Below are 12,815 nucleotides of genomic sequence, written 5' to 3' on the forward strand. Positions count from 1 at the left end.
AACCAGAAGGATTTGATAATTCTTGGGAAAGTATAAAATAACACTTCCTTAAAAACTTTTAGAATCAATGATAATAAGCCTTCTTTACTACACTTAGAAACTGACTTTAACTTGAACTTACTTTGTGTTTAGCTATGTATAAATATCTAATTAGATGGTGTAAATTAAACTGGTATTATCCCCAGCAAGAATACATGCTGTTAACAGTTTCTCTATGAGGAGAAGGACAGTTTCTAAATGTGATATATAAATAAAATTACCAGCCAGATTGATTAGCAGTAAATTGTATGCTGTGGCACAAAATGCATGTATGCAGAAATCTGCGGTGGTGGTGATGGGTCTATAATGATTTAATCATCTATATCTAGTTATTTTTGGACCATAAGAAAGGCTGAGCATCAAAGAATTGAGGCCTTTGAACTACAGTGCTGGAGAAGACTCCTGCGAGTCCCTTGGACTGCAAGGCAATCAAACTGGTCAGTCCTAGAGGAGATCAACCCTGATTGCTCTTTAGCAGGCCAGATCCTGAAGATGAATCTCAAATATTTTGGCCACCTAATGAGAAGGAAGGACTCACTGGAAAGGACCCTAATGCTGGGGAAGATTGAGGGCAAAAGAAGAAGGGGATGACAGAGAATGAGGTGGCTGGATGGAGTCATTGAAGCAATAGGCGTGAGCTTAAATGGACTCCAGAGGATGGTAGAGGACAGGAAGGCCTGGAGGAACGTTGTCCATGGGGTCGCGATGGGTCAGACACGACTTTACAACTAACAACAACAAAATGTGGTTATTTGTGAATATAGACTGATTAAAAATTATATTATTATAAAATTTATTTTTATATACATGAGAAAGTCATATAACTAAAATGCTCTTTGATTTATGTAATTATGATTTAATCTGTAACAATGACTAGGCAATAGTCAGATAAATGGGATATATAAAATATTTAATTCCACAGTGTAATCATCCTTGGAAGCTAAGACCAAGTTTACAACAGACCAATTAAACAGCAAATGAATCATAATATGCATCTTTAAAAAAACACAATTGATTTAATAATAAAGGATAACATCTCTAAAAAGGATGAGCTGCCAATTAATTAGAATATGTAAAATAGGTTTGTTAAATCCATCCAATAGGAGCTTGTGGACCTAGAAATGTTATTTGAACAAAAATTGTGAAAAATCATATCTAAATTTTTGCTTTTTTTTTTTTTTTTTTTGATGATTTTGATTTTGTTAGATTACTAGGCATGGGTCTTGGTATTTAAGAGCTTGAGATCCCTGGTTTTAAAAGCATAATTATTTAGTAATGTTGACTAGGAAGATAATTTAGAAAAAAATCAGAATTAGGTTTCTTTTAATTAAGCAATAGAGATGGAAGATGGATAATAATCAAAACGCTATTTGAACAGTATGTTTTATATGGCAGGTTTTGTAAAGGAGAAGACAAAAGAAAACAGATGTTAATAAGTTTTTTTTAATGTCTACAAGAATTTCCATAAGAGTATTGTTCTCTTTCCTTTACAGTTTTAATGTAGCAGTTTGTGCTGGTTTTCAAAGTCCAGGTTTCTCAGATAATATAGGTAAGTCTTTTTAATATTTGCATGTTAGGTTGAAAGTTGTGGGATTTGGGGGGAATTTGAAAATTTTCATGAGAACATTGAGGAATATTTTAAAATTTAAAGATGCCTTTATGGTATCCACCATTTAACATTCTTACATCCAGATGTTAGCATTCTTAAAACTAGGTGCTAATGCCAGGAATGCAAGTAACAAGCATGCTTTATGTTGCTAGTGATAAAAGCTTTAAGTCAACCATTCTCAGCCTAGAGTCCTCCAGAGCTTCAAGATTCCACAACCTTCCAATATATGTAACTAAAGGTCATACAAGTTCTAGATGAATAAATATAGAATAATGCAACAATAAAAGAAAAGTACTAAATACATCAAACCATAATAAATAATTACCATAGTAGATTATAATTATAGCACCATGTAGCATTCACCAATAAGAAAATTCATTCCCTACTCAGGTATTTTGTCTATTTCTACAGCAGTTTTCAAATACACAATGGAAAAATATATTTAATAGTTTCCCATGTATTAAAAGGTAATGTATGCCTAATATTTGATGAAAGCATATCACAGGAGGAAAACCTCTGCAGAGAATGTTGGCCTTCAAATGCCTTCTGACAAAGACCTGAAAAGCAATGGGAATCTTAGCAAGCACACTTTTTAGCACACTTGACTGGACTGACCCACATTCCAAACCACATAAGATTCTGAAGGTGATCAGAATATTGAATTGCATCTTTTAACCAACTGGCAATCAATGCAAAATATTGCAAAAGTATTGGATTGCCTGGTTAATATGAGGTTGAGGTTTTTAGGTGATCGTCAGGCAGAGTCCTCATTATTAGCTCTTCTTAATTTGAATTTATTTTGATTAATTGGTTTTGTTTTGTTATTCTTAGTTTTCTGTTTGTAAACTGTTCTGCCATCCACCCTAAATTAGTAAACAAATAAATAAGTGTATATTTTGCAGTCCCTGTGCTATAAGAAACAAGATAGTGAGACAAAACTTAAGCCCATGAAACATGTTTATGAATTAAGAGCCAGTATTTATTCAGTAGTAAATGGTTCATATTCCGTTTTAAATAATGTTCCTTCATGTTTAGGTGATTTTAGGATTGCTGCTTTTTCTAATACAGCTAGATGTAACATATATTACCCAGCAAAGGACTCACAAAGATTGGCAGGGTTGGTGCATCCCTGCTAAGTGCTGATTGTGAATTTTTCAAGATGACCCAGCTATGTCTATAGTCTTACATTTTCATTTGGCTATGAGACAGGAAAAGGCGCCGATGGTTCTGAAATTAAAGCAGGACTGTGTCCTTAGGCTAGCAAGAGAGCTGCGAGAAGAGTGACTAGTTTTTATTCAACACTGAATATACCTCAGATGACAATAAAGTTTTGAACCAGAAGAGAAAACTATGGAATCTTTAAGGACAAGAATTTCCAGCAACTTTAAGATGTGTGGACTTCAAGTCTAGTTTGCCAGCTGCAAGTTGAAGCCCACATATCTTAAAAATGCTGAGGTTTAGAAACACTGCTCTAGATTCTTCTCCTTAAGGATTTTCAAGCCTTTTCAGGTTGTAGAACCTTTTAATTACAATTTTAAAAAAATCCTCAAACCCCTGCTGCAGAGACAAGGCAATGGTGATAGAAAATTGGCTGGGTTCAAGTGAACCTTTACTTTTTTTAGTCTTTCTCTTAATCCCATCAAGTTCTCACAGAACCAAGGGTTCTATAGAACAAAGGTTGAAAGATCTTGGTCTAGATCATGGGTGTCAAACTTGCGGCGCAACGTTATTGTCATGTGACGTATCATGACTTTTTTCCTCTTTGCTAAACCAGAGGTGGGCGTGGCCAGCTTATGATGCATCTGGCCTATGGGTCGCGAGTTTGACACCCCTAGTCTAGTTTATAGAAGATTTAATGTAGGGCCACAGTTAGAAAGCACAAGAGAATAGGTGGTTATGAGAGGAAGAGTAGTGACACTTTCTAAATTTGGCATTTCCTTAATTTCTTAGTCTGAAGAGAAGTGCTGGACGAAGGCAACTGCAACAATTATGTTATTTTTCCCAGTTTGCCTGAACTACAGTCCTTTGACTGTAGAGCCTCTGTGGGATGAGGACAGCTGTTGCCACTTAACCCAGCACTTAACCCAGCATAGAATTTATCCATTTAAATAATGTCTTGAAAGACGATAGAGACAATCACATCTATTTTGTGGGAACAAAGCTGGTATTAGTTCTGCTAGGAAAGCATTGGGTCGGTCAAAAATGTTAAATTTAGAACCATTTTACTTGGGAGAGTATTGTAGAAATATTGTACATTTTTGTTTTGATGTGGTGAATTTCTGGTTAAAAGGCAGTGAAGAACAATAATCCTTGTTTTCTTCTTTACAATACCATAAGAAATACCTGGATATCCTACTTATAGAAAAAGGCAGTTGATTCACTGAATGTATAGAAACTACAAAAACAGCAGCTTTCTCTTAAATCAGAGCAGAATGTGAAGGACAGTATTTGCCTTTTACAACATTTTGTTTCCTAATGTTCTTTAGTTCTGAAAGCTGAACTACAGTTAGATTCACTAAAAACCAAAGGAGCTGTTAAGAGGACTCTCTTCCTTGATTATCATCAGTCACAACATGTCTTCTCCTTCATGATAACTGCACAGAATTGGCCCACTTGCAAGGACTTTGTGGTTTATCTTAGAGTAAGTTTTGTTCTTTGCTGGTCAAGAAAATCATACTTTCAGGATAGTTATTCTGGAATTAGTTTGAATATGGATGAGTACACAGTGACAGCTAAAATAAATTTAAAAATGTAATTGGTTTTGTAAATCTGATGTATTTTAATTGTATGGTTTTGGAATAATAATTTACATCAACTTTCTCCTTCAAACTTATAATAGTTGAAAAATAACCATACTTTACTGAAACACTCAACAAATGAGGGGGATAAAATAATGACATGAGTTGCATGTTAGCAGTGTTAAGATATAAATTGAATCCCATTTAGCTTATTTGGAATGTACATATGGCATTAAGAAAATTTTTAAATCTATATAGATCAAACAAATTAAGGATGTATTTTCTCCTTTAAAAGTGTTCAACATTTTAGTGAAAATCAAAGAAATTGTTTTTGTGTTTTGAATTTTTTCTTAAAAGATTCGTTGTTGATTGTTCAAATTACAATGCAGTATTTAAAATACATGAAATATTGTCTTATCTCTATTGCCCATCACGTTTTTTCAGCCACATAAGAATGCACCACCAACTCACAGTTGGTAGTGTTAAAATATAATCCAACCCTATTTAATATCAGTTTAGACTCTAGCATACATTCCCAGAACTTTCTGTGATAAGGCTTTCACATAACGAAATATCACAGCAAATTTCAGTGCAAAAATTGTTTCTCTAAAGTAGTAGCTTGACAATTATGATACATTAGAACAGGGGTGTCAAACTAGTGGCCTGTGGGCTGGATGCATCACGCAAGCCACGCCCATCCCAGCTCTGCAAAGGCAAAAAAGCTATAATATATCATAATACATCATGTGACAGGATCGAGTTTGACACCCGTGCATTAGAACTATTAAATAGTAAATTCTTTCTATATGAATTATGAAATGTCAGATACTGAAATTGCTTTCATGTGCTAATATAAAATACTTAAATACATATAAAAATCCACAAAATATGTGGAGTATATTCAATATCAGATTTTATGAGATAAACTATATTAGTGTCAGTTCAGATCAAATGTATGCAAATACAGTAATAACACTCATATATATATTGTTCAAATGTATAAATAGTGTTTACAGATGTTCCAAGAACATCAGTTATATTCAATTTCAATAGCTGAATTCAATTCTGTTTCTGTGGTGTTGCATATGTGGAGGATGATATTTCAATTAACTTTTCAGAAAGGCACAGAAATAAATATACTTGTTAGAAAAAATGTAGTGCCAATTGGGCCCTTTAGATTGGTGGAACCTTCAGAGTTTTTTGCTGAAGTACATTTTATGCTTGTATATTTAACAGAATAGTTGAAAGTTTTGTCTTGTTCTGAAATGGGCCTGGTCTCAGTTCCCTATCTACTTGATCAATCCAGAATTATCTGGAAGACCATAGAGGAGTTTTCCTTCCTTCCTTCCTTCCTTCCTTCCTTCCTTCCTTCCTTCCTTCCTTCCTTCCTTCCTTCCTTCCTTCCTTCCTTCCTTCCTTCCTTCCTTCCCTCCCTCCCTCCCTCCCTCCCTCCTTCCTTCCTTCCTCCCTCTTTCCTTCCTTCCTTCCTTCCTTCTTCCCTCCCGGAGCTGAGGGTGACATACAAGTTCCTACACACATTTTTTGCACAGAATCCCACAAGTTAGGTTACTCTGAGAGAATATGGTTGATCTGAAGCTATCTAATGAGGTTCATAATACAATGAAGATTTGAATCTGGATTTCTCCTATCCAATATTTTTATCACTATATCATTTTTGAAATAAATTTAGCTAGCCATTTCTAATGTACATGGAGGCAAAGTGTCATAGAAGCTTTAATAGAAATTAATAACTTGTTCTTCGTCTTTTTAAATGTCTTAGCTGTGACCCTATGCATATTTGTGATGAAAATGGCATTCCATTGGAAGTGGTCATCCTAATATCTAAATAATCATAGGACTGGAATATTAATTCTTTTATTATCGAAATAAAAATCAGATATTTCTTTTGTGCATTCATGAAAAATGATGATCAATATAGCTCAAAATTTAGATTCCTATAATTTAATTCCTATAGGATGAAACTGAATTTAGAGATAAATTGTCTCCAATCAATATTAGCTTGAACTATAAACTGGATGAATCCACATTTTCTGACGTATTAGCTGTGAGCCCAATATTGAATTATTACCAAGAAAACAGAATGGAGAAACAGGTATGTGCCTTTGCATGCAAATTCTACCACATTATGAAGTTTATTCTATAAGATGGCCTATTTAGTAGTTTCAGCATTCCCTTAGTAACTTGAGCCAAATTAGTTCATTGTGGTGAGTTAATTGAACCACACTAACCTTAAATTTGTTACTCTCCTCCAACTGCATTTTCAAAGAGTTTTCATTCTTGTAGTCCTAACTAACAATAACAAGATGTGAGAGCATTTGCCTTGCTTCGGAATGGAAAAAATATGTGTATATACCCAGTATGCAGAACCTAACCTGGCTTTACATATATAAGTAACTAGTGTGGCTTGTTGTATTAAGATCAGGGTTTGGAAGGATCAAAATCTTTGGGGGAAGATATTTATAACGGCTATCAAAAGAAACAAAAAGTAAAAAAGGAAATGGCTGGAATTCCTACAAAAGGGCCCTAACATGAGCAATGCATGTTTTGGACAATTTAGGCATACATTCTTGTGGATTGTGGAGAAGACAACGTGTGCATTCCTGACTTGAAACTTTCCGTTATGCCGTAAGTTGGAACAAGTAAACATATGTATTGTACTTAATGGAATAAAGGTGTTCATTAAAAATGTGTACAGGGAAAGTATACAACACAATAGTAGAATAGTTGGAAAGGGCATGCATGCAATTAGAAATCAATTTTAAATGTTGCATGTTGAGAGATAACTTTTAGTCTTTAGTTTACTTTTTCCAATTTGTCAAATGTACAGCATCAAAGGTTTCTTGTAGTTATAAAATCCAAATCCCTTCTGTATATTTTTGCTTCTTGAAACTTTGTTTATTTAAGCAAAAGAGCAAACATTTTGCTTCATTAGGGCAAAGCTGTTTATACAGTATTTACTTTCACTCAGAACTTGTCACAGGAATGCTTACAGGAACATATTGACTGCAGTTCTAGTCTCATAACATATATCTTGTTCTCACAATAATGGACTGGATTGTAACATTTTTTGTAGTGATAGGGATCAGATTGTAATTGGGGAAGAAAACTATCTCATGCTTACAATCAATTCAAGAAATGAAGGAGAAGGTGCCTATGAAGCCGAGCTACATATAACAATACCTCCAGAAGCTGATTACACCGGTGTTGAGCGGAACAACAAGGTAATGGCCAGCAGACATATCATTTTTTTTTTGTCTCCACTGGAGGCTTTGTAACCTACACAAAATCTACACAAAATCTACACAAAATTATAACATTTGGGAGTGGGTTGAGGTGGGGTGGATAGGGGGAAACCTAGCAACTTTAGACTTAATGGGCAGTGTGTATAAATAATAAATAAACAAACTGAAGTGTATGAATTCATTCAGTATATGGAAGAATTTAATTTTAATAATTAGTTTGATTCAGATATTCAATTTGATTTGCATAATTGATTCCAATCATCAGTCTACTCTGAAAATTCAGTTCAGTTGAATAAAAATATGTATCAGATCTTCTCATTAATTCAAATACACCTGTTTTAGTGTATAAAATTATTTCGAAAGTTCAGTTCAAAGACTGGATTTGAAAAAATGATTCAAATGAATCACTTTGGAATTTGATTTTTGAACTGAACTGAAGGTTCACATATTCCTAAAATTCCTTTCAGATTTTCAAATAACATTCGTTATTTCAGTATAAATCCTATCAGATGGTTGCAGTTATGGGAAGATGGGTTATGAAAATGTCTCAATAGCTTTGTTTAGAGCAAATATAGCAAGAAGCTGATTTGGAGGTAATACATTTTACTTAAAAAGTATAAAGAAATTCTTCTTTTGAAAACAAGATGAAGTCCTATTCATTAGGTGCACAAATAGTGTACACTGGGCAAGAGTAATGTTTCATTTTATCTGACTACTACAAACAGTTGAAAGTTAATGCATTATGAACTTTATTTTGAATGATTTAAAGTATGATACTCCAAAAAGGAAAACATGATGTGCCCAGATAATTTCCTTTCTAAAAATGATTATTTTGTTGTGTTGGAAATAACTTTCTGAAAATTTTACTTAATTGAATCAAACTTTAATTAATATATTTAACAACAGATGGGATTTTTAAATATTTTATATATTTATATATTTAACCATAAACAGGATTAGAATTACTATAATGCTATTAAATGGTTCATGTTTAAAGTTACAAAAAGTATACCTTATGTAATTATGTATTATTACTGTATTATTTATTATTTATTTAATAATAAATAAATACTCATTTATAGATTATTCATTTATTACTCATTTAATAGATTTTTGATCTATATAGTAAGCTGGTAAACATGCTCTAGCTTTCTGTAACTTCAGGTTGAGCTAAAAAAAATCTCGCCAATTGTTTAGTTTGATAGCTGACTGTAAGTGAGAGGTTATATTTGCCTTCTGCAAAACAATCATCAGTCTCCAAGTATTTCCTGGTGATCTTATTGATTCTGTGAGAATTTGAGCTTCTGGCTTTCCAGAGCTCAGATATTCCTTGTTGAATTTTTAAAATCAGTTTTAGCTTCTGACTCAGGCAAAATAAATGCTTAACTGTGAGATGGCATGAGTCACTTTAAATAACAATCTAATAAGTAACTGGTGGGCATAAAATTTGGTCTTGTAGGCCAATTAGTCAAGATGAACACATAACCAATATATGCAGCCATGGTAAAGCCTAATGTTGTATATGCTTTGGGAATTGTTAAGTACTTTGGCCATTGTCTAAATTCAAGGTCACTTATTTGCTATTTTTAAAAACAGCCTGACTTTTTCCAGTCTGACAAAAAGATGTTGCTACTTTTAAAAGTCATATTAATTTTAATTAGTTGATTCCTTAAAAGGCGATAGTTGAAATATTTAATCTTTTATAATATTATTAACACATAAGTAATATTTTCTAAAGACAGTGCATTGATCAAAGTACAAATTGATAAGTGATTAACCATCCTCATGAAAGCCTTTTTGCCAGATGTAAAGATTTATTTATTTATTTATTTATTTATTTATTTATTTATTTATTTATTTATTGGTTCGATTTATATGCCGCCCTTTTCCGGAGACTCAGGGCGGCTTACAATGCATTAAGCAATAGCCTTCATACTTTTGTATATACCTGCTTAGTAGGGCTTTCGCCTCCTCCCCCACCAAGCGGTGTTCTTTTTTATACAAAGTCAGCTTATTGCCCCCACAAACCAGGTGCTCATTTTACCTACCTCGAAAGGATGGAAGGCTGAGTCAACCTTGAGCCTGATGAGATTTGAACTTGCAGTAATTGCAGGCAGCTGGTGTTACTTAACAGTGCTTTAGTCTGCTGCGCCACCAAGGCTCTATTAAAGATTAAAACTGTACATCCAATAATTTTTGTAAGTTTCACTTTTTCCAACTCTTTTCAGTGGTTTCCACTTGCAACAATTCCAGATAATTCATAAGACTTTCATACTTTTCTTAGCTGTAAATTAAGCCATGTGTTCCAGTGATGGGTTTCAAAATTTTTTACTACCGGTTCTGTGGGAGTGGCTTGGTGGGCGTGGCTTGGCTTGGTTGGAGTGGCTTGGTGGGCGTGGCAGGGGAAGGATACAGTAAAATCCCCAATCCGTCCCCACTCCTGGGGGAAGGATATTGCAAAATCTCCATTCCTACCCCACTCTGGGGCTAGTTTATTCATGATTCCTTTAAAACAGCACCAGTATTGATATCATAGGTTTGTTCTGGAGTATCTAATTATGAGCTACAATTTTAAATCATATCTCAGGTTATATTGAACTGGAGTCTTCAGCATAGTATTTCAGGACAGATACACAGATACCATTTTTGGTATCTACCCCAAATCTGGAATAATTAGCTTACTCTACTAGCTGTAACATTTGTAAATGATGACAATGATAGTAAATACATCTGGAAGACATCAGGTTGCAAAAGATACTTTGCTTAGTAACATGCATAGCAGTCATTCCAAGCACATTATGATTTTTAAAGGCATTTTGTATACATTTTTAAATGTTATTTCTCCAATGAATTGTGTTAAAGAAAAAAAGAGAAAATACATGTTTTTATTTCATTGAAGGATGTTTTATGTAATTTCTAATGTCTTACAACTTTTTATACTTCTCCTGTTGATCATCTCCTGCTTCATTATGTTCATTCAGATAGATGATACAAAGATACAAAGAAGATCAAAGAATACACAAAAAGCTAGCACTGTATTTACTAGGCAAGGAAAAGTCATCAACGTACCAAGTTATTTTGGATTGTTTTTTTCAGTATTTAAGCTAAACATAAATCATGTGAGGCCCTGACTACTCGGTGATTGTCTAGATGTTATGATACGAGTCATTTACAATGAATTTAGCACTAGAGGTATACCTCAATATTGTAAGTTCATGTATATTAAGTTTGAGTTGCTCTATTTATGTATAGGCATGGGCCATTTTTCCAACTTTAATTTCTTCAAACCATTTCCTATATTAGGTACAGATAAAAACAAATGTACATTTTAAGCCTTTTTATCCTAATAGAAATATTTTTATGCGTACTTTCTCTTATCACATATTTTTGCAAGCATTTTTCCTATAATATATATTATGTATGTATATTAATGTATTTTAAGTTCATGTCTAGTTTCAGAAAATTACTAAAGCAAGTTTCCACTTCTGTAAACAAAAGCTGAATAAATTTCTCATCCAGTCTTACATCTTCATATATGTATCATTTTAAAGATTACAGCAATTTTGCCTTTTAAATTTTATAGGATTTTTGTATTTAATTTTATGTTTTTTTAATGGCAGTATACTTTTATTTCTATGATAAAACAGTTTTTCAAAATAAATACCACTACAAAAATTTGAACTATGGAGATCAGGAAAAACGTATTGTATCCTGAATTCCAATTCTCCTATCAGAATAATAGGGCAAAATAGCTTTATTAATTTCACTTTCAAACCTAGTGTACTTGAGATATGGTGAAACGTAATTCCAGTGTTCTCTCTTCTTTTATACTTGCAGTAAAGAAACAAATAATATCATAGACTATATATATATAAACATATTCTTCAGCACTGTTAACATTTGTGCAGATCTCTAGTTTGTTGTTTTTTGAATTTCAACTTTATCATTCATGAATTTTTAGACTTCTGTACAGGTGTTTGAAATCAGCAGTAATCTTGCTATCTGAAGGCCATTCATTTTTCCTACAGGATACATTCTGGATTGACCTTTCACCTCCATGTTGGTGTTCTTTGGTTACAGGCACTACGTGTGCTGAGCTGCGATTATAAGATGGAAAATGAAACTAGAACAGTGATTTGTGATCTTGGAAATCCCATGGCAGCTGGAACAAATGTAAGACATTAAAATATTATTAATTATAGCAAGTTAAATTGTTTAGAGAATTAATGGAAAATCATTAACATTAAGAGAACTTATGTTAATGAATGATAGTTTTTAAAAAATGTACAGGGTGTGAAGTTGTAGTTGAACATTTTACTGTATATATAAAGAGATAATACTGGCCTTATTTGTGATTCCAGACATATTCTAGTGATTGATGATTAATTATTTGCATCAAGTTGTTGTCACGTCTTAATGATCACATACAATTAATTAAATTTGAGGGCTTAAGCATGTACGTTCCATAGGTTTTATTGAAACTTAGGCTGCCATCTGATGGATGGACCACTGAATTCAATAGATGTGGTTCCTCCAGATTTAGTTTTATATTGTCAGCCATTAGCCCCATAATATACATGAAAATATCACTGAGCATATTCCTGCAAGGACACAAATTAGTTTGTACTGTTAACAATTTTTCAAAGTACTTGTAGTTATAACTATATCAGTTAAATCCAAGTGAGTAGGATCATATAAAAATGCACAAATGCCATGATAATTTCACAATTTACTGATTTCATTTGTTTTGTATTTTTATTATGAGGATACATCACAGTTGGATCTGATTATGGTTTTGTTTACCACAGTCTCACAACCATTTGCTATGTAGCCTAAAACGTTTTATTATACACAACTTTCAGGGTTTCCAGATGTTACTCCTTAAATAATTCATTATTGAATATGTGTGTGTGTGTGTGTGTGTGTGCCATCATTAAGCAAATACCATATAGATCATTAAGTGAGAACCTCACTTGACCATGACTTCCTATTTTCCACCTACTTTTCCCCATTGACTTTATTTGTGGGAAGTGGCAGAGAATATAGAAATGAGAATGTTGTGACCTTGTGGATGCTGCACCAGCTGGAACTCTGGGGACTGGTGATAACTACCGGTCATTTAGCCCTTCCCTAACTTTGATCATTCACTGAAGGAATGGACTATCT

The 12,815-nt window shown here is 33.3% G+C and overlaps 1 protein-coding gene across 1 annotated transcript in view; it reads left to right on the top strand.

The window, feature by feature from the left end:
• The window catches only part of ITGA8 (integrin subunit alpha 8), a 119,612-nt gene that overhangs the window by 71,116 nt on the left and 35,681 nt on the right, over nt 1-12,815 (top strand). Inside the window, exons 16-21 of the mRNA XM_034402551.3 lie at nt 1,533-1,588; nt 4,135-4,289; nt 6,362-6,499; nt 6,965-7,032; nt 7,481-7,628; nt 11,730-11,822. Of these exons, the coding sequence (XP_034258442.2) occupies nt 1,533-1,588; nt 4,135-4,289; nt 6,362-6,499; nt 6,965-7,032; nt 7,481-7,628; nt 11,730-11,822 (658 nt within the window). The remainder of the gene's footprint in view (nt 1-1,532; nt 1,589-4,134; nt 4,290-6,361; nt 6,500-6,964; nt 7,033-7,480; nt 7,629-11,729; nt 11,823-12,815) is intronic.

This window comes from Pantherophis guttatus, chromosome 4 (assembly GCF_059756535.1).
Source record: "Pantherophis guttatus breed Tessera chromosome 4, ASM5975653v1, whole genome shotgun sequence".
NCBI lineage: Eukaryota > Metazoa > Chordata > Lepidosauria > Squamata > Colubridae > Pantherophis > Pantherophis guttatus.